The sequence below is a fragment of the Myotis nattereri genome, assembly GCF_964212035.1.
Source record: "Myotis nattereri genome assembly, chromosome: 4".
Lineage (NCBI taxonomy): Eukaryota > Metazoa > Chordata > Mammalia > Chiroptera > Vespertilionidae > Myotis > Myotis nattereri.
Genome location: NC_138079.1, coordinates 102284430 through 102303487, shown reverse-complemented (window position 1 = coordinate 102303487; position 19058 = coordinate 102284430). Strand labels below are relative to the sequence as shown.

The 19058-nt window shown below is 63.5% G+C and overlaps 2 protein-coding genes across 3 annotated transcripts; one reads left to right on the top strand and one right to left on the bottom strand.

The window, feature by feature from the left end:
- Positions 1–111: 111 nt before the first annotated feature.
- BAIAP3 (BAI1 associated protein 3) lies at positions 112–16686 on the top strand (the record flags this gene model as incomplete). The annotated part of the gene is made up of 36 exons (XM_081090290.1): positions 112–153; positions 420–531; positions 3166–3353; positions 6929–7068; positions 7265–7352; positions 7518–7598; positions 7935–8042; positions 8413–8472; positions 8594–8660; positions 8763–8958; positions 9251–9295; positions 9410–9487; positions 9573–9675; positions 9979–10086; positions 10173–10268; positions 10391–10494; positions 10817–10937; positions 11374–11498; positions 11576–11666; positions 11821–11877; positions 11970–12067; positions 12172–12223; positions 12314–12444; positions 12708–12831; positions 12910–13050; positions 13133–13225; positions 13334–13525; positions 13607–13675; positions 13767–13846; positions 13912–14020; positions 14390–14461; positions 14545–14625; positions 14702–14822; positions 14898–15021; positions 15101–15306; positions 15382–16686. 36 exons carry the CDS (start codon positions 112–114, stop codon positions 15483–15485), a joined length of 3807 nt encoding a protein of 1268 aa, XP_080946416.1. The 3' UTR covers positions 15486–16686.
- On the bottom strand, positions 16476–19045 carry TSR3 (TSR3 ribosome maturation factor). 2 transcript variants are annotated; one of them, XM_081089347.1, is made up of 6 exons: positions 18825–19045; positions 18503–18722; positions 17954–18147; positions 17322–17495; positions 17104–17167; positions 16476–16865 (listed from the first exon to the last, which is right to left on the bottom strand). In XM_081089347.1, exons 1-6 carry the CDS (start codon positions 18934–18936, stop codon positions 16685–16687), a joined length of 945 nt encoding a protein of 314 aa, XP_080945473.1. In that variant the 5' UTR covers positions 18937–19045; the 3' UTR covers positions 16476–16684. The 2 variants fall into 2 exon arrangements, with proteins under 2 accessions (XP_080945473.1, XP_080945474.1); XM_081089348.1 differs by having other exon boundaries at positions 18844–19013.
- Positions 19046–19058: the final 13 nt, after the last annotated feature.

The following is a 19058-nucleotide window of genomic DNA, read 5'->3' as shown; positions in this document are numbered from 1 at the left end:
CATGGGCAGGCAAGGTTGGCACACATCTGTTCTGGCCACTGGCCGTGCCCTGCGTCTTCGTGGCCTGCTGGAGCATGGTCTCCCAGCTCTGGGGCTGTTGTTGTCACCTAGATGGACCTTCTCGGGGAGCAGGACGCCATCCTCACAGCCAAGGTGCACACAAGCTCTCAGTTCAGACCCTGATGGGGCCCCTGGGGTGTTGTGTCCAGGGCTGGCGGGGGCTTGGTCCGGCCATGGCCTGGGTGCAGAGCAAGGAGCCGACCACGGGTGGGATGGGGCTAGCTAGCCCTCAGCCTCCATCTCCCCAGGGGTGACTGCTCAGAGGCCCAAGTCGTCTGGCCAGGCTCGGGGTCCCCTGTCCTTCCTGGGCTGTCCCGGCTGGGCCAGTGCTGTGTCCTCACACCTGTCTGCCCACACAGGCCACACTGCTCCCTGACCTGCTGGCCCAAGGCCTTCCCACATCAAGCTCTGCCATGAGCAGCCTCCAGTTTGAGACTGAAGACAAGTTGGCAGGTCGCAGGCCCGGCATTGGTAGGCTGACAGGTCTGAGTCAGCTTCCGCTGGGAGGCCGAGGGCACCTGTGTGGCAGGGGCCCAGGAGGCGCAGGCTTCCAGCACAGTGACCCCATGCGGAGGCTGTGGGCCCCACGGGGCTGGAGCACCAGGGTCCCATTCTCCCTGCTGCCCCAGGCCCACAACTGGCTCCAGCAGTTTGGCCCAAAGGCTCCGGCATCTGTTAGGAGGCCGTTTTCCCTGATCTAGAAGAAAATAAAGCAGCAGTCACAGAGCGCAGACCCGGGTTCCACACTCCTGGGCTCTGCCCTTCCAGGTGCCCACCCACCCCTTCCAGGATGCCCTCCTGCAGAAAGGTCAGCTGGGTGCTCATGCTGCCCCTTCCATTCCTCCAAGGAGGAAGGACTCGAAGCCTCCAGAGCCAGGGACAAGGCATCTCAGCCCTCAGCTGTGCAAAGAATGGTGCTGTTCTGTGGAGGAGCGGCCGCTGGGTCCACCGTTCGCTCTCTCTCCTGATACTGCCCTGGCCCCACCAAGGGGTGAGTGCCGGAGGTGTCCTTGCCGGGGAGCCACACCTCTGCTCCTGGGCCAGAAGCTGACAGAAAGGCCAGCGGACAGACAATGGATGGTGCTCTGCTGCCATGTCCCAGGCCTGGCACAGGCTCACCTGTGCAGGTACTGGCAACAGCAGGACCCCACTGAGCTGCTGGTGACTGCGCCCCAGGAAGCAGCCTCTCAGGCAGGGGGCCATTTGGGCCAGACCCCTTCCCACCTGGAGCCACCTCTGCTGGCAGAACCACTCACAACGGCCCAGGCAATGGAACAGATTCCCGCAGTCCTCAGGGTCCTGCCACGAGGGCAGGCAGGAACCCTGGCCCCACTCCCATGGCCCACCCCTTTTCCTGCCTCTGTCCTGGACTGGCACAGAGGCTCAGAGGGCCTGGAAGGACCCTGACTGCCAGGAGGCGGGGCCTGCAATTCCAAGGGCTGCCCCCAGAGAGTGTGAGCTGGTGGGTTATTTAAGCCTGTAGGGGTGGGGTGGACTCACCCATGTCCTCATCTCCTGTGCCAGCCTTTCCCTGCTCTGCATTGGCCTTCAGAGTGCTTATCCAGAGCTCAGAGCCTTTTTTTTTTTCCTGGCCCTAGGAGGGAAAGCCACACCCCCACACCCCCAACACACACACACCTGCTAGGCGCTTTCCTGTCAGAGCCCAGAGGGTATGACCCCCACCTCCCCACCAGCTCCACAGAGCCCTGACCTCTAGGCAGAATGTTGTGCCCTAACAGCTGCTGTGACGTGACCCCCTCCTGCCCCCCACCTCCCCTTTCCACCTCCAAAGCAGGGCACTGGCCGTGCTGCGCAGGACCACTGTCAGGGGCCTGGGCCAGGGGAGCCAGGGTGACACCGACTCAGGTGGGCCTGACCTCAGCCTCAGAACAGGTCGGGAGAATGAAGGGATCAGCTACAAATGGGACCGTCGCTCCAGCCCCTGGCAGTGTGTGTGGAGGGAAGTCCTAGGGCTCCTCCTTTCCTAGGGAAACAGGCTCAGGGCTAAGCTTGGGACCCAGCCTATTGCTGTGTGGCCCTAGACAAGCCCTTTCCCCTCTCTGGGCTTCAGTTCACTTATCTACAGAGAATGGTGAAGTCTCCTGGGGCCTTCTGCCATCTGGCTAGTTAATTAGTTTCAGGGCTGGTGCCTCCGCCCTGGGCCGCCCCTGGGTCCCCCAGGGCATGGGTGGGTGGTACACGCAGGGGCCTCCTCCCCTAGCAGCCGCCCCTCCTAACTTCCTGTTTACAGCTGCTACAGTCTCAGTTCTTTCTCCCAAGCCATTATGATCACCATGGCAACCGGACTGGTGTTTGTTCCAACAGGTTGATAGAACCTGACATAAAATCGCAGGGGTGGGGGCACCAGTTCCAAAATCCTGGCTCAGGACCTGCCAGTCCCCCAGGGAAGGACAAGCTGCCCCCATACGGATTGCTGCACCCTGCAGAAGGAAGCCCAGGAGCAGCCGGTGGCCTGACTCCAGGCCCCGCTCCTGCTTCCGTGACTCATCTCTGTCCCAAGCAGCCCATGCATACCCTGAACAGCCTCTGCCTCATCTCCCGGCTGTGCTGGGTGAGGATGGAGGTAGGGCCTCGGGACAGAGCTTATAGGAAAACCTAACCTGCAATTCTGTCCCCGCACCCTGTAATGTGGTCTCTAATCCCCCTGCAGTGCCTCTCTCTCTCTCCCTCCCTCTCTCTCTCTCTCTCTCTCTCTCTCTCACACACACACACACACACACACACACACACACACACACGGTAGTTCTTTGTTTCTTCCTACGACGATGGGTGGGTATAGGGCAGCATGATGTGAGTCTGGATCTGGAAGCTGCGACAGGTGGTGGCCCCATCAGAGAGATGTCCACCCCACCCCTGTGTACGGGGAGAAGCACCCTGTGGGTGGGCAATTCGCTGAAAGATGCAGTGGTTAAGGTTGGTGCCTCCCTGCGTGGAGCTGTGCTCTGGAGCCCTGCTATTCCAGCCTTTGGGTCTCCCTTCAGCTGGCCTGACCCCTGGCCTTGCCTCTGGGCCTGAGCTATGGGTTCCAGGCTTGTGTTTCTGTCCTCCAGGGTGAAAACTCCAAATCTCTGTCTGATCCCCAAGGACAAGGTGCTCTGAGGATCCAGCAGGGTGAGCCCAAAGCAGGGCTGGGATCCGGGGACCCTGTGCACCGCAGGAACAGAACCTCTGCACAGCCCCCACAACCCTCCAGCGTGGCCAGACGCCCAGCAGCACTGGAGCTTGGAGACCTGCAGATGGCCCGCCCCAACCCAGACTTTTGGAATCAGCAGGTTTGGGGTGGGCCAGCAATCTGTGTTAACAAGCTCTCCAGGTGACCGCGGTCAAGTTCCAGAATGTTGTGTGGATATGGAGTGGGGAGCCCAGAAAGGGACCCTAAAAGTGGGCTGGGAAATGCGCGGGTGGGGTCCAGCTCAGGCTCTGGGGTTCCACAGGCCGTGTGACCAGGACTGTGGCTCAACCTGGGGTGGATGGGGCCTCATCGGGACCATGGGGACGATCACCTCAACAGGTAGTCGAGGTCGTTACGGGCATCCTGGGTGGATGACTGCAGCACCCCTCGCCCCTGGTGTGGACTCGCCCCCTTGAGAGGAGGGAGCCGTTAGGCCCGAGGTGGCGAAGTCCCCAGACCCAGGCCTGCTCCAGGTTGCCACCGGGGACAGCGCGGGGCTGGGAGGATGACTCCGGAGGTGGCTGCACAGCCCTTCCCCAAAAGTCTCTGGTTCGGTCTCGGCGACTCTGGCCTCGGGAGGGGCTCCTGCCGCGGAGCTGAGCCTGCTTTCAGGTCGATGGGTTGACTGACAGCTCTGCGCCCCGACCCCGGGGGGAGGGAGCTCCTTGGCCCCGGCCCTGGCAGAGCAGGGACCCTCGCCCGGCCTCGCTCACGGTAGGGCACGCGGGGGTGCGGGGGAGGGGGAGGGGGCGTGCGGGGGTGGGCCCGCAGGGGCGGGGCGAGCCGGCCAGGTCCCGCCCCCACCCCCACGCCGGCCGCAGCCGCGGTGGGTCAGCTGCGCTCAGTCGTAGGCGCGCCTGGCTGCGAGCGGTCGCTGTCCAGGGCGTCCCGGAGGGTCCGTGTGAGAAGGGGGCCCGCAGGGACCCCATCCCCGCCGCAGGACCCCAAGCCCACGGTGAGTGTTGCGACTCCATCTCGCGCCGTCGAAGCTTGGCCGGCGCCCACCCGGATGGACCTGGGATGCCGACCCCTTACCTCCTGCGTGGGTACCTCCAGGCGGCACTGGGAGGCCCCCCGGCGGAGGGCGGCGGGAGGTCGCAAAGACTCGCCCCCGGCCCCGGGGAAACTGAGGCCGGTGCGAGCTCGGAGGAGCGGATCTCCGGCATTTCTACCCCCCGCGCCCCGCTGTGCGCCCTCCCCCGGCGGTGCGCCCTCCCCCGGGAGCACAGGAGTGGGAGGGGGTCGGGGGAGGGGCGGCTGGTCAGTCTGCGGCGGGGGTGGGATCCGGCTGAGGACCCTGAAGACGCTTTGCGGTGTTTCCCAGGCAACCGGCCGGGAAGGAAGACGCCCCAGCGCACCGTCCCTCCCACCCTCCCACGATCCTCGTAGGATCCTGGCCTCCCCGAAATCCGAGTCAGTGAAAGCCCCGCCCATCTCCTTCACCTACCCCAGGGTGCTAGGGGGGTTAAAAATATACATACTCATCTGATCATCTTCCGAACTTCCTGGACCACCGTCCCTCCATTGGGGGAAAGACCCCTGCAAAACTGGTGGGGGCCCAGGCTCCCGTGGGCAGCACGGAGGGGTTGGGGAGGGGGGTCAGTAAGAGAAGTGGGAGGAGGAATATTGCATGGAGAACATTGCGTGGAAACGGGTAAGGACGGTAAGAGGGGACCTCGAAGGAATAACGAACTCACGGGGTAAAATCATTGTTCATGCGTTCATTCCAGAAGCATCTAGCGACCCTTGACAGCTGGTCTCATGGAGCTCTAAGAACACTTGCAGAGCTGGTTACAATTCATACTCCTGGGCCCCTCCCCAGGGACCCGGTTGGGCTGAGACCCCAGGGAGCAGCATTTGTAATGGGCATCGCCCTTCGGGTGTGCAGGCTTCCACTGTCTGGGAAGTCACTGCGGCCTGGGAGAGATGGGAGTCAGGAATCAATGAAAAAGGGGAAGGGGTAGTAAGGGCCAGGCTGGAAAGAGAAGACCAAGAAGATGGCGTGGAGAACTAGCAGGTGAGGCCAGACGTCCTGCCACTCCCTACCCCCACCCCCAAGTTGCCAGGGACCTGATTTCTGTGAGAAGGGCATCCAGCGCCCTGAAGGTGTTTATCCCTCTGAGGATGCCCAGCTGGCCACGGGGGACGCTGACGGAGGAGCCGACCTGGCTTTTTGGTTCAGCTCAGCCGCCCCAGACTCACCTGCCTCAGAACCACCGAGAGGCTAGTGGGAGACAGCCTGGCCTGGAGTCTTGGGTTTGAATCCTGGCTCTGAGCAAGTCACCCCAGGCCTGGGCTGTGAAATGGGGCATCCACTTTGCAGAACTGTCATTTTCCATTCACCCCGGGCCTTGGAGACAGCCAGGGGACCGAGCAGACCCGGCCATTTGGCTTGGTCCAGTGCCACCATGGCTGGCCTCAGTTCGCTGGCTGGCCCAATGGGAGCTGTGGTTCTGGCCCTGGTGCCTGGGCACGAGCAGGGGTGTTCTGTGCTGCTGTCCAGGCCCTGAGGGTTGGAGGCAGGGACAGCTTGGGAAGCAGTCCCACTGGGGCCCATCACACAGGTAGAGGGCTCTGTAGCTCTGCGCCAGGCTCACTCCTGCCCCATATGGGCTGAGGGGCCTTGGCAGCCAGTGAGTGCTTCCTGGGGGGCTGGCCACAGGCCCACTGTCGAAGCTCTGGGTGAGGTGCTGGTTGGCTCCCAGGCCCGAGGCTGTTGGGTGCCACGAGATCACCACCAGCCCAGGATCCCAGGGGACCCTGAGGCGACTCTGAGCACTCGGAATGAGCCGTCACTCCCAGACACCTGTGCCCAGACACCGCTGTGGCGCCCATCTCGGCATTGGGCTAAGGGAGGAGGGAGGTGCGGTCAGAGAGGGGTAGGGTGGCCCTCCTAGACCCTAGGACTCGGGATGTGCCGGGAGCTTAGTGCTTGGACACAGGACCCAGGGGGGCCTGGCCTCCACCACCGGCTGCCTGCTGGCTCTGTGGCCTTGGGCAGCTTCCTAACCCGGGGCCTGAGTTTCCTCATCCGGATGAGGGGAACAGAGCAGCACCCCTCTCCAGGGCTGAGCATTATGCAGGGAGATGCTGAGTGGAAAATACAGGTAGGGAGCGCCCCCCCCGCCCCTCGCCGCACCACCTTGAACATTTGGTTCTCACAGACACGTCCATCCCTGCAGCTCAGGCCACTGGCTCCTGCGTCACGTTTGCCTGTGAGATGTAGAGCCCCTGGAGCCCCCGTCACATGCAGACACAGCGGCTGGCGGTTGCCCTGGCAACAGCTCAAGCAGCCGCTGCTACTCTGGCTTTGGGGGCTGCAGAGGGAGCAGCCCCTTCCACTCAAGTGGAAATGACAGTGGCCCTCTGCCCAGGCTGATGACTTAGAGAGACCAAGTGACTTGGCAGAGTCCGGGGCGGGGGGTGATCTCCCGGGCCTCTGCCCTCCCAAACCCCCGGCCTCTGGTGGCCATGATAGTGCCAGCCCTCTCTTTGCCGAGGTGCCCTCTCCTCCTGCCTCAGGCTGTCCCCAGGATCATGGCTTCTGTTGGTTTTTGGTTAATTTAGTAATTGCTAAATCTGCTGTGCGAAGCTTCTTGGGGAGTGTATGGCGATGCTGCTGAACTGACGGAGGCACGGAGGACCGGAAGGCACAGCCGTGTTCTCTGCCCGCAGGCCCCCACCATGTCCACCTTGCTGGAGATCAAGAGCAGCGTGCTCAGGCAGGTGCAGGTCTGCCCGTCCTTCCGCCGCAGGACTGAGGAGGAGGCGGGGAGCGCCAGTGCTGACCCGCAGGAGCCTGCCACGGGGGCCTGGTGGGTGCCCCACGGCCCAAAGGGAGCCCGGGAGGGTCTGGACCCAAGAACATGGGGTGCCCTGTGGACATCGCGCTGTGCCCAAGGCCTGCCTTCAGTCACGTGGGTGGTGGCCGGTCCTGAGCCGGCAGCGTGTGCTGTGAGCCCTGAGCTTTGGGGACGGGCTGTTGATCCCACGCCTGGCCTTTCTCGGCAGGAAACCAGGGGATGGCGTGGAGTTCTTCACCCAGATGCGCCTCATCCTGAAGAAGGAGGAAGGCAGACGGAGCCTGCCATGCCCTGAGGTGAGGATGGATCTCGGGCACTGCTGTGTAGCATGGGGGCATTGTGCCAGGCCTCCTCACCTGCCCCCTCCACATCTGGCCTCCATCCCTCCCTGGATCACCCCCCACCCAATCAGCCACAGGACCCCCACCTTCGGAGACCCTCACCCCAGCACCCCCTCTTAGGTCCTATTGCGCAGCAGCTCGCCAGCCCCCACCGAGCCTGTGGACCCCAACCGTGGCCTGAGAGCCCTGACCCAGGAGGAGGTAAGAAGGATGGGGTTCCGGCCCTAGGGTGAGGCTGCGAGCACCTATTGTGTGCCAGGCCAGAGTCTGGGGCTTGGTGGACAGTAAACGTGTCTGGGTGGTGGGCCAGGCCTCCCCGTGCAAGTGAGTAAGGAGCAGAGGTCAGGGATGAGTAACAGCCCCCAGCAGAGGGCTAGGCAGGTGCAAAGGCACTGAGGCAGGGCGTGGATCTCTGCCAGTGGGAGGAGCTGCTGAGGGCTGGGGGCTGGACACATAGAGGGTGGGCCCAAGGGGCCTAAAGGGAGACAGGGGTGTGGTGGCAACAGACTCAGGATGTGCTCCCCACACCACCCACAGGTAGAGATGCTCTATGAGGAAGCCTTGTACACCGTCCTCTATCGAGCAGGAACCATGGGCCCCGACCAAGTGGACGACCAGGAGGCCCTGCTGAGCTACCTTCAGCAGGTGAGCCCCATTGGCCCGGTCTGTCCTGCTCTGAAAAGGACCAGGACCACTGCCCACCACTGACATCACTATCAGTCACCTGAACAACACACAAATGTGCACCATGTACACAACATACACGTATGTGTGTGTGCACAGACAGACACACATACAGGCTGACCGGCACACTGGAAGGATGGACACACACACGCACACACAGAAGGGTAGGAAGGACAAGCAGACACATCTTTTCTCTCTCCTGTGTGCTACCCCCACCCATGACATTTGCAGTCGGGCATCCCTGTCTGGGGCCATGCCTGAGGCCCCCATGGGGATGGCCGGCCTTGCTTTGGGGGTCATCTGGGCCCTCACACCTGCCTGCACCCCACAGGTGTTTGGCACCAGCCCCGAGGAGCATGCAGAGGCCATTGAGAGTGTGAAGAAGGCCAAGGTGAGGCTGCCACCTGCCTGTGCAGAGCTGACCAGCCACATGCCCATGTTCAAGGACTTGGGTGGAGGGCACAGGGCAGGGCTGAACCCCTAGAGGCTCCTCAGCATCTCTCTGCCCACAGGCCCCCACATATGCCCTGAAAGTGTCGGTCATGCGTGCCAAGAACCTGCTGGCCAAAGACCCCAATGGTGAGCGAGGACTGACCCGGACGGGTTCGCTGCTCCCAGACCTGGTTACGATGGAGAGGAGGGGGTCTGGGGTCAGGGACTGAGGCACCTGCTGTGTCCCAGGCTTCAGTGACCCGTACTGCATGCTGGGCATCCTGTCCGCCTCGGGCACCCCGCGGGAGCCAGGCCCACACAAGGAGCAGCGCTTCAGCTTCCGGAAGGGTGCCAAGCGTGGCAGCCCGCAGCCAGCGAAGAGCATCCAGGTCACCGAGGTCAAGAGCAGCACCCTGAACCCTGTCTGGAAGGAGCACTTCGTCTTGTAAGCCCCCTCACCCAGCAGATGGTCAGGGAGGCATTGCCTGTGGTGCCAGACCAGCCCTGGGACCACGGGGGTGGCTGTGACCAGAGGATGACCCCTGTAAGTAGCCTCAGTGACTGCCTAGGAAACAAGGTGGCTTCATATGCCCACTTGCTAGAGGAGAAACTGAGTCTCAGAAAGATCCGTGTCCTCAGGGACACACACCCTGTCATGGACGCTTCCCTGTGTCTCCTAAAATGGTCCCTGCCCAGCCCTGGGCAGCCCCTCACGGATATCTCTCTTTTCCTTGTAGTGAGATCGAGGATGTCAGCACAGACCAGCTGCACCTAGACATCTGGTATAGACCCTGTGCCCTGCAGGCAGGGGCTGTGGGTGCCTCTGGGCTGAGGGGAGTGGGAGGGGGCACTCAGGCTGGGCTGGGCTCCAGACAAGCCGGGTGCCCCTTCCTCAGGGACCATGACGATGATGTGTCCCTGGTGGAGGCATGCAGGAAGCTAAATGAAGTCATCGGCCTGAAGGGCATGGGCAGGTACAGCAGGTGGGACCCTCGTGCCCTCCCAGTGCTGGTGGCTCCCCAGAGACCACACGTGTGATGCCCACCCTGCTGTGCTCAGGTATTTCAAACAGATCGTCAAGTCAGCCCGGGCCAACGGGAAGGCGGGGCCCACAGAGGACCACACCGATGATTTCCTGGGCTGCCTCAACATACCCATCTGGGTGAGTGGGTGCGGAGGCTTCACTCACGGAACACCTGCTTGCGGGTGCCTAGGCTCCTGGGGCACTGCCAGTGGCTGTGTCCTGTAATTCCCCCCCCCCCCAGTCCTCCATCCTTCTAGGGCCATGGGGGAAAGCCTCACTGAAGGGGGGCGCAGGGCTAGTCTCCTTGGGACTCTGTCCCGGCACCCCCGAGTGCTCACTCTGTGCTAGTCACCCCAGTCCCCTGGGAAGCGTGGAGGCCTGTGTTCTCCCCACAGCCCCACAGCCTCTGAGAACTCGCCATTCTGAGTTCCCTTTCTGCAGGAGGTGCCCGTGGCTGGCGAGGACCGATGGTTCAAGCTGGAACCACGCTCCAGCGCCTCCCGCGTGCAGGGAGACTGCCAGCTAGTGCTCAAGCTGATCACCACGCAGGTGGGGAGCCGTGGGGAACCGTGGGGACCCCGGCCCTGCACCCCAGCCCATGGCTCGGGCCCCTGATGAAGGGCCCTGTGTTCCAGAGAGATACGGGCATGAGCCAGCGCGGGCGGTCGGGCTTCCTGTCCTATCTGCTGCTGCTCAGCCGTCTGCTGCAGTTCGAGCACCGAGCCGACGAGGTAGAGGCGCCCTCGGGTCCCCGCGGCAGCTGGGCACGGCCTGGGGAAGGCAGGCGACGGGGACCGCAAGCGGGAGGGGATGGGGGTCTCCCACCTCCACCCACGCCCAGTCCCTCCACCAGCCCAACTCCAGCAGCTGGCGGGGCGACCTCAGCGCGCCGGCGGCCACTGTGCTCTGCCTGCACGGCGCTCAAAGCAACCTGTCTGCCCTGCAACTGGCGGTGCTGTGAGTGGGCGGGGCGCACGGCGAGGGGCGGGGCGGACGAGGGGCGGGGCGGTGGCATTGGCTGGGCGGGGCATGAGAAGGCCATTCCCGTGAGTGGGCGGGGCGCACGGCGGGGGGCGGGGCGGTGGCATTGGCTGGGCGGGGCATGAGAAGGCCATTCCCGTGAGTGGGCGGGGCGCACGGCGGGGGGCGGGGCGGTGGCATTGGCTGGGCGGGGCATGAGAAGGCCATTCCCGTGAGTGGGCGGGGCGCACGGAGGTCTCTTAGACGTAGGGTCCTGTCCGACACCGCTGCCCTGGCTCTGGGCTGGGGGCCCCCATAGGCACTGGCAGGTTAGCAGCCGCCACCATCAGACCTGCACCCTGGACTACGGCTACCTGCTGGGGCTGCTGGAGGACATGCAGGCGCACTGGGAAGAGGCGGCCTCACTGCCCCAGGAGCAGGTGGGCTTGGCCGTGCGGCCTGAAAATGTTCTTGGAGGGCGTGCCGAGGGCCTGCTCGGGCTGGGGCCCGCAGTGAGGGGCAGTCCTCTCTTCGTCGGGTTCATGTCCCGCGAGGGCGTTGATTTGGGGAAGAGCGGTGGTGTGCAATACTGAGACGGGGCGGGGGATGTTGGAGGGGGTCATGCCTGTCAGCAGGAACAGCAGAGGGAGTTCTGGGCGCTGCAGGGACAGAGCAGAGGGAACAGGGGGTGGTGCAAACGCGCGGCCGTCGGTGCCGCTAGGCCCCAGGGGAAGCTGTGGAGGCTGAGGTTGGAGAGGGCAGCAGGGAGAGGTCAGTGGGCTGGAGGCTGCTCCTGGGGCAAAGCTTTGCTGACTCGCTGGCCCCGCCCTGGGGGAGGACCCGAGGGATCAGCTCCAAAGGGCCCTGTGCCCCCAGGAGGAGAGCCTGGCCGACAGCTTCTCTGCCTTCTCCGAGTTCGCGCTGCGGCTGCTGCGCCAGCTCCGGGACTACTTCCCTGCCACCAACAGCACCGCCATACATCGCCTGGAGCTGCTGCTGAGGTGGGTGCGGCTGCTAGCACAGGACGGGCAGGGGGCCAGGCCCGGCAGCCGCCCGGCAGCTGTGGCTCCTCCACCAGGTGTCTGGACAAGCTGCAGCTCTTCCAGCCTTCCTTTGAAGTCTGCCCCTTCGAGACGGAGCTCAACACGGACATCACTGCTGCCCTGAAAGTGCGTCTGGTAGCCTGGTCAGGGCCACCTGCCCCGCCCCGCCCCTGCCCTGCACCTCTCGCTGCCAGTGCCCCACCCTCTGGCCCTGGCCCTGGCCCTGCTGTAACCCAGGCCCTCTGCCCTTCTTTCCCCTCCCCGTACTGCCGCCATGCAGAGAGGAAACCGGGAATGGTACGACAGGCTCCTGAACGCCAAGAGTCCTTGCGAGCAGGTACAGCTCAAAGAGGGTTTGGCCACGGGGGCAGGGAGGGGAGTGTGGCAGGGGCGCAGTGTGGACACAGTGTGAAGCCTGCTTCCTTGCAGCCGGGGCCGCAGCGACTTGCTGGGCTGGTGGAGCTGGTGGACGCCGTCTATGAGGACCTGCAGTCCTGCTATAGCATCTATGCCAGCCTCTTCCACAGGTGCCCCCGGGCTCTTCCTGCCGCCCCTGCGCCCAGCCCCTCAAGTGCTGCCGCTGGGGCCGGGGGCCAGGGTCGAGCAGGTGTCTGAGATGTGTCCTTTGCAGCATCATCAAGATCGACTTCTTTACCCTCACCTTCCGGCAGCTGGAGCGTCTGGTGAGGCAGGGGGATGGGGAGAGCCTTTCTGGCTGGGAAGGGGTCTGGGTTTCCTTGCTGCTGGCAGCTTGACTCCACCTTTCGGGGCAGGTAGCTGAGGAGGTGTGGGTACTGACGGAGGACTTGAGCTCCAAAATGACCCTCGAGGTGGCGTCCCGGCTCTTTGAGCTCTACCTGTCCCTGGCAGACATCCAGCGTTTTTGGAGCAGCATCCTGGGCCGGTGGGTGTCCTGTCCCCCTCACCCCTCCCTTTCCCCCTCCACCACCTACTCCCTCCCTCCACTTCCCCCTCCATGCACCTGTTTCCCTCCCTCACCTGCCCCCTCCCGTGTTCTCTAGTTTCCTCTAGGTGGGCTCTGGAGCAGGAGCCCAAGGGCCCTGTGCAGGAGGCTCTCCTGGGTGCTGCTTAGCCCAGGGACCCTAGGCCACGCTGGCTCAGGGTGCCTGAGGTGGGCGTGCTTTGACTGCTGGCCTCCTGCTGCAGGGACAGCTGCTCCCTGGCCCTGGTCGGCATCCACGCCCCATTCCTACCTGCCGTGAAGCTTTGGCTGCAGGTGCTGCGGGACCAGGCCAAATGGAGGCTGCAGGGAGCTGTTGATGTGGACACAGTGAGTGAGCACCTGGCTCGAGGGTACTGGGACCCATCCAGGGCCCCCCCAAACCCAGGCTGCCTTTTGCCTTTCCAGCTGGAACCAATGGAGAACTCCAAGCACAGCAGCTCGGTGGCCACTGCAAGTCTCTGCTTCAGCCACATCCAGGAGCTGTGGACCTGCTTAGCATGGCCAGACCCTGTCCAGGCCCAGGGGCTGGGCACCCAGCTTAGCCAGGTGGGAACTACAGCCCAAGAATAGGTCGGGGTCCGCAGGGCCAGATGTGGCCCACAGCTCTCGAGCCCCTGTGTCCTCCCAGGACCTGTGTGAGGCTGCCCTCTTCTACACTGAGCTGCTGCGGAAGAAGGTGGACACTCAGCCCAGGGCCTCAGGCGAGGCAGTGAGTGAGCCGGTGAGTGGGCTGGCAGGCAGGTGGATGGGGGTAGGAGGTGGGGGGGCCACCATATGACCACAGGAACACTAACCCCCCCAACACACACAATCTGGCACATCTCTCCAGCTCTGCGTGGTCCTCAACAATGTGGAGCTCCTGCGCCGGGCTGCTGGCCAGGCACTCCGAGGCCTGGCATGGCCAGAGGGGGCCGCGGGGCTCACAGGAGGGCTCCCGCGCGCTCTGCTCAACTGCACACAGGCCCTGGACGAGGACCTGCAGCGGGAGGCCTGCACTGTGACTGCGCACCTGACCTCCAAGGTGGGCAAGGAAGGTGGGGGTAGGGACCTGGCTCCCCCTCTCCCCCCACTCCCCTCAGTGCTGAGCCCTGCTCTCCCTCAGATGGTGGGTGACATCAGGAAGTACGTGCAGCACATCAGCCTCTCACCTGACTCCATCCAGAACGATGAGGTGAGTGCTCGGCCAGCTGCGGGCTCAGCCTGGTGGGGAGCGTGTGTGGTGGGGCCCGGGTGCAGTCTGGCCCTGAGGACTCTCCCCGCAGGCTGTGGCCCCACTCATGAAATACCTAGATGAGAAGCTGGCCCTGCTGAACGCCTTGCTGGAGAAGGAGAACCTGAACAGGTATGGACTGGGCCGGGCGGAGCAGGGCGGGCCAGGGTCCAGTCACGGATGCTGTGTCCCTGCAGGGTGCTGGAGGCCCTCTGGGAGCTGCTTCTGCAGGCCATTCTGCAGGCGCTGGGCACCAACCTTGACGTCTCGGCCGACTTCTACAGCCGCTTTCACTTCACCTTGGAGGTAGGACCTTGTGGAGGTGCCACCCTCTGCTGGGCTGCGAGGGCAGGGGGGCCGGGGGGAGGCTGCTGCCCCAGGCCAGATGCATTGGCTTGCCGAGTCTGGACAGCTCTTCCTCGAAGCACCCACCAGGGCATTGCTCCCTGCCAGCCCACCTGGGTCAGTAGCACCTGTGCTACCTGTTAAGGCAGTGTCTGGCTTCAGCATTCCCCCAAGCTGCTGGGGGCCTTTGATATGCCCCTGGTGTGACAGGTGGCTCTGCCCGGGGCTCCCAGGACCCTGGTGCTACGCAAACTCAAGGCTCCACCTGTTTTGGTCCCCTGCCCCCAGCACACGCCAGTCTGACATCTCTCCCTTCTTGCCTCGCCCTAGGCCCTGGTCACTTTCTTCCACGCAGATGGACAGGGTCTGCCCCTGGAGAACCTGAGGGACGGAAGCTACAAGGTGAGGCCTCACCTGGGCCACTGCCCTGCACGGCCCTGCCTTCAGGGAGCTGGCGTCCACCTTCTTCCCTCCTCTCCCCGCAGAGGCTGGAGGAGGAGCTGCGCCTGCACAAGTGCTCCACCCGCGAGTGCATTGAGCAGTATTACCTGGACAAACTCAAGCAGGTACGTGGGCCAGGAGTGGGCACGTGGCCTCCCCCGGGCCCAAGCTGAGCTCACGGGCCCACCGGCCTTCTTGCAGAGGTCACTAGAGCATAACCGGTGTGGGCGCCTGAGTGTCCGTTGCTACTACGAGGCAGCTGAGCAGCGGCTGGTGGTGGAAGTACTGCACGCCGCTGACCTGCTCCCCCTGGACGCTAACGGTAAGGGGCAGAGGCACGGCTGGGTGGGGACAGGCCAGTGGGATGGCGGCAGCTGCTCACTGCCCTGCCCCCCAGGTCTGAGTGACCCCTTTGTGATTGTGGAGCTGGGCCCGCCGCACTTTTTCCCGCTGGTCCACAGCCAGCGCACCCAGGTGAAAAGCCGGACACTGCACCCGGTGTATGATGAACTCTTCTACTTGTGAGTGTTGCCCCTCCTGCCCGACGCCCAGCCAAGCAGGCAGCAGGGCTCTAGGTGACTGCCCTCTGCCCGCCTGCAGCTCCGTGCCAGCAGAGGTGTGCCGCCGCCGTGGTGCCTGTGTGCTCTTCACGGTCATGGATCACGACTGGCTGTCCACCAACGACTTTGCAGGGGAGGCAGCTCTCGGCTTGGGCAGCATTGGCGGCATCGTGCGGCCCCAGGTGGGGGGGAGCGCGAGGACTGGGCAGCCCATCACCCTGCACCTGCGCCGGCCCAGAGCCCAGGGTAAGTGGGGAGCCAGGGGGCAGAGGGTCTAAGGGCTGGCGGGGCCTGATGCTGCCCCTGCCCTCCTGCCTGCAGTGAGGTCTGCGCTGAGGATGCTGGAGGGCCGCACCAACCGGGAGGCGCAGGAGTTTGTCAAGAGACTCAGAGAGCTGGAGAAATTCATGGAGGCGGACCCATGAGACCCCTGCGGCTGCGAGCCCCAGAACCCCCCCAAGTCCCCACGGTGCCATCTCACCCTGTGACCAGCTTAGTGCAGCCAGGGCTGTGGTGCCCCCTCCCCTGCTATGTGGCGTTCGTGCTATAGTTGGGTCCCCCAGCTCCTGTCTGCCCTGGCGTGTCCATGTGGTATGTGCTATGAACTCCCTGCACCCAGCAAGGCCCCTCTAACCCTGTATCTGGGCAGTCAACTTGGTGGGGCCTGGCCAGCAGCTACCCGCTGGACAGGGAATACAGGAAGCCTGGCCACCAGGTGAGCTTCCCCAGCTGCCCCCCCGGGGTTCCATTGCCCCCAGGCACTCGATTCTCAGTGGGAGGGGACATTAGGTCATGTTGGGAGATATTTTATTGTCACACCTGGAGGTTGAAGGGGATGCTTCTGGTACCAGTGGACAAAGTTCAGGGATGCTGCTTAATATCTTCCAATAAACCAGACAGTCCTCTCCCCAACTAAGAACGGTCCCTCCCCAATGTCACCAGTGTTGCAGCCGAATTGTCTTAGAAGTTGGGGTTGTGGGGAGGGCGCTCACTAGGCTGAGAGGCAGGAAGGCCAGGGATTGAGTCTGAACAACCCAAACCTTGGAGTGAAGCAGCTCCCAGGGCACCAGGTGGAGGGAAAGTGACAGCCAGAGTGTTCTCACCCTCTCTGGGCTCCAGAACCCTCCACCCAGGGAGGGCATGTGGAGGTTTGCTAAGAATATCACAGGTCTCCAGTCCCCCACCTGGACCCTCAGCCCAGGAGGGGGTCCCTTGAATCACTCTGTGAGGCTGGTGGGTCAGTGTAAGGAGCTCCACGCTGGCTTCTCCTATCACACACATGTTCGCGCCCACACAAGACCTCCTCCGTGGCCCGCCACCCCCCTGTCCAGACCTTTCCAGCCAGGGTCTGCCTCAGCAGAGGCTGAGAGTTCCCCCAAGCGCCGAGGCCAAGTGCAAAGAAACAGAGGCTCACGGAGTGTCCCTGCAGCTTCATTAGGGACTCTGAGGCAGGACCCAGAGCAAGGCTGTGACAGAAGCTTTGGGAGAGAACCTGACAGAGCCCAGTGCTGCTCGTAGATGCGATCGATGAGCCAGGACCGCCAGGCCTGTCGTTCCCACCAGTTCCGCTGCTGTCGCTAGGTTTCCTCATCACTCTGCCTTGAAAAATACACGCCTGGAACCTTCAGTCTCTCTGCCGTTTCTTGATTCCTTTCCAAACCTCGGCAGGGGCCCTGGCCTCTGACCCCTGCTCCCACGTCTCCTCCTCTTCTGGGCTGCTGCTGCTGTGGCCTCCATCCTCAGCTTCGGGCCCCAGTGCCTCAGACTCCTCCTCACTGTCACTGTCATCACTGTCCCTGGGCAACCTGGAAGTAGTTGTTTCACTAAAGGCACCACCTGCCCCACAAGAGCCCTCAGGCCGGGTACAAATTCCTCTTACTCCCCGTGTTCTTGAATCCAGAGCCTCTCAGTGGGACGTCCACACCCCCCATCTCCACAGCCAACCCTCCCACCCGGTTTCTGCAGAGCAGGAAGGGCTGAGGCCAGAGGCTGAGGACAGCCTGGGTCTGAGCTGTCACGAAGGTAGGAAGCCTAAGGACCTACCGGGTGCCAGCCACGGGCCTGTTGGGATTTGCAAACTCTCGACCTGAATCCACATCAAAGGGATCTGAACAGAGGGAGCAGAGAGGACAGTGACAGGTGAGCTTTGAGCAGAACCCAGCCTTCCACCTCTAGATCTTCTCAAAGAGGTGGCAGGCATGGAGGGTCCTGGCTCCCAATTGGGGGGGCGGGGGGGGCCTCACATCCATGCCAGGCCTCACCGATCTCCTCCTCTGGGCGCTCCTTGGCATGGGCCAGGAACTCCTGCTCTGCCTGCAGCACCTCCTCTGGGCCACAGCAGGCTGCATACTTGTCCAAGAGCTGACGGTTCAGGTCTAGGAAGGCCTTGCCCCACTTGAACTTCCGCAGCAAAATGACAGCAAGGTCTGAGAAGCCTGATGCCGCAGAAACAGGAAACCCAGGAATGTCAACAGTCCCTTTCCAATCCTGAGTGTGTCCCCAGCGTACCCAATGCTGTCCCAGGAGCTAAAAGCGCCTGCCAGACACTATCCTAAGCCCAGACAGCCCATGCCTGCCTCTGCAGCCCACTCAATCCCCCTGCCCATCTGGGCCTCTATTGGGACCATAAATTCCCTGAGGATGAGTTGAAGGGTGCTGGAGGACTCTCAGGGCAGTGGTGCCAAGATAACAGGCAAATCTGAGTGCTTGCAGGCCAGCTATTCATGTTGCCACCTCAACCCCACAGGGGGAGAACTTTTAAGTGGGAACTGGGATAGAAACCCTGACCTTTCCACCTCAACCACCGCTGCCCACACCCTCACGGCTTCTCCTGGGACTTGCCAGCAGAAAACACCCTGCTGGGAGCACAGCCAGCTGCCAGGCCGACACTCACCCAGGATGCAGAAGGTAGCCGCAAATGCCTCCACACAGGACAGTTTGCAGGGCCGGCCATAGTTCACAGGGTTGGCAGCCACCAGGTGAGGCAGCAGCCGAAAGTGACTGCCCCGCATCTTCCCAAAGGGCGTCTCCTCCAGTCTGGCCCAGGAGCAGTCGATGACAGCCACGCCCGACTGTGCCACCAGCTGTCTGCCAGGAGCAGCATAGGGTTCTGGGGGCCAGCACCGCGTTGGCGATGGCCCTAGAACAGGTGTGTCCCTGGAGACTGGCCTCGCCAGGGATACAATAACGCCATCCCCTGCCCTGAACTACCTCCAGGGGCCCTTTATAAGCCAAGCTGTGGGGCAGCTGGGAACTAGAACAGGCTCATTTCTTCACGTTTATTTGAGATCTACTATATTCTGGGCTCTACGCTGGGCAATGGGGGCAAACTAGACAGATAGGTATCAATAGGTGAGCCCTGAAAGGGTGATGCGCCAGAGTCGGGGGCTTATTAAGATAAGGGTCAGGCAGGCACCCCGCCCTCCCGGCTCCTCGCGCCTACCTGTCAGCGGGGGACACGTACTGGGAGCCCATGGGGCTGAGCACGAGGCCGCCGAACCTGTGACCGAGGCGCAGGCAGCGCACCAGGCCTAGGCGGGCCAGCTTGCGGCCGGTGCAGCGCCGGGGGTCGCAGTGGCCCAGCTCCCACATGGCTAGCGTGCAAGGCAGCGGCGCCGGGCTCCGGCTGTCCCTGTCCTCGGCCGTCTCTGGCTCCACGGACGCTGCACCGGGCGGAGAATGGGGCCGGGTCACGCGCGGCTCCGCCGACCTGCCCTGGCCTCCGACCCCAGCCCCGGGCCCGCCGCCGATCACACCGTACTTACCGCGCAGCGCGACGCTCACCTCCTCGGCGAACGCTTCCAGAGAGCGGCCCGCGGTTCGCCGAGTGCGGCCGCCTTCGCCGCCCGGCCCGCGCGCTGCCCTCCGGCGGCCCATGGTGGGAGCAGGGCCCCGAGACCCGCGGGCGAGCCCCTCCACGGCAGCCCGGCTACACCGCTACACGCGCTAAGCCTGCGACGGGCGCGCCTACTATTTCCGGTGCTCACGTGACCCGGCGG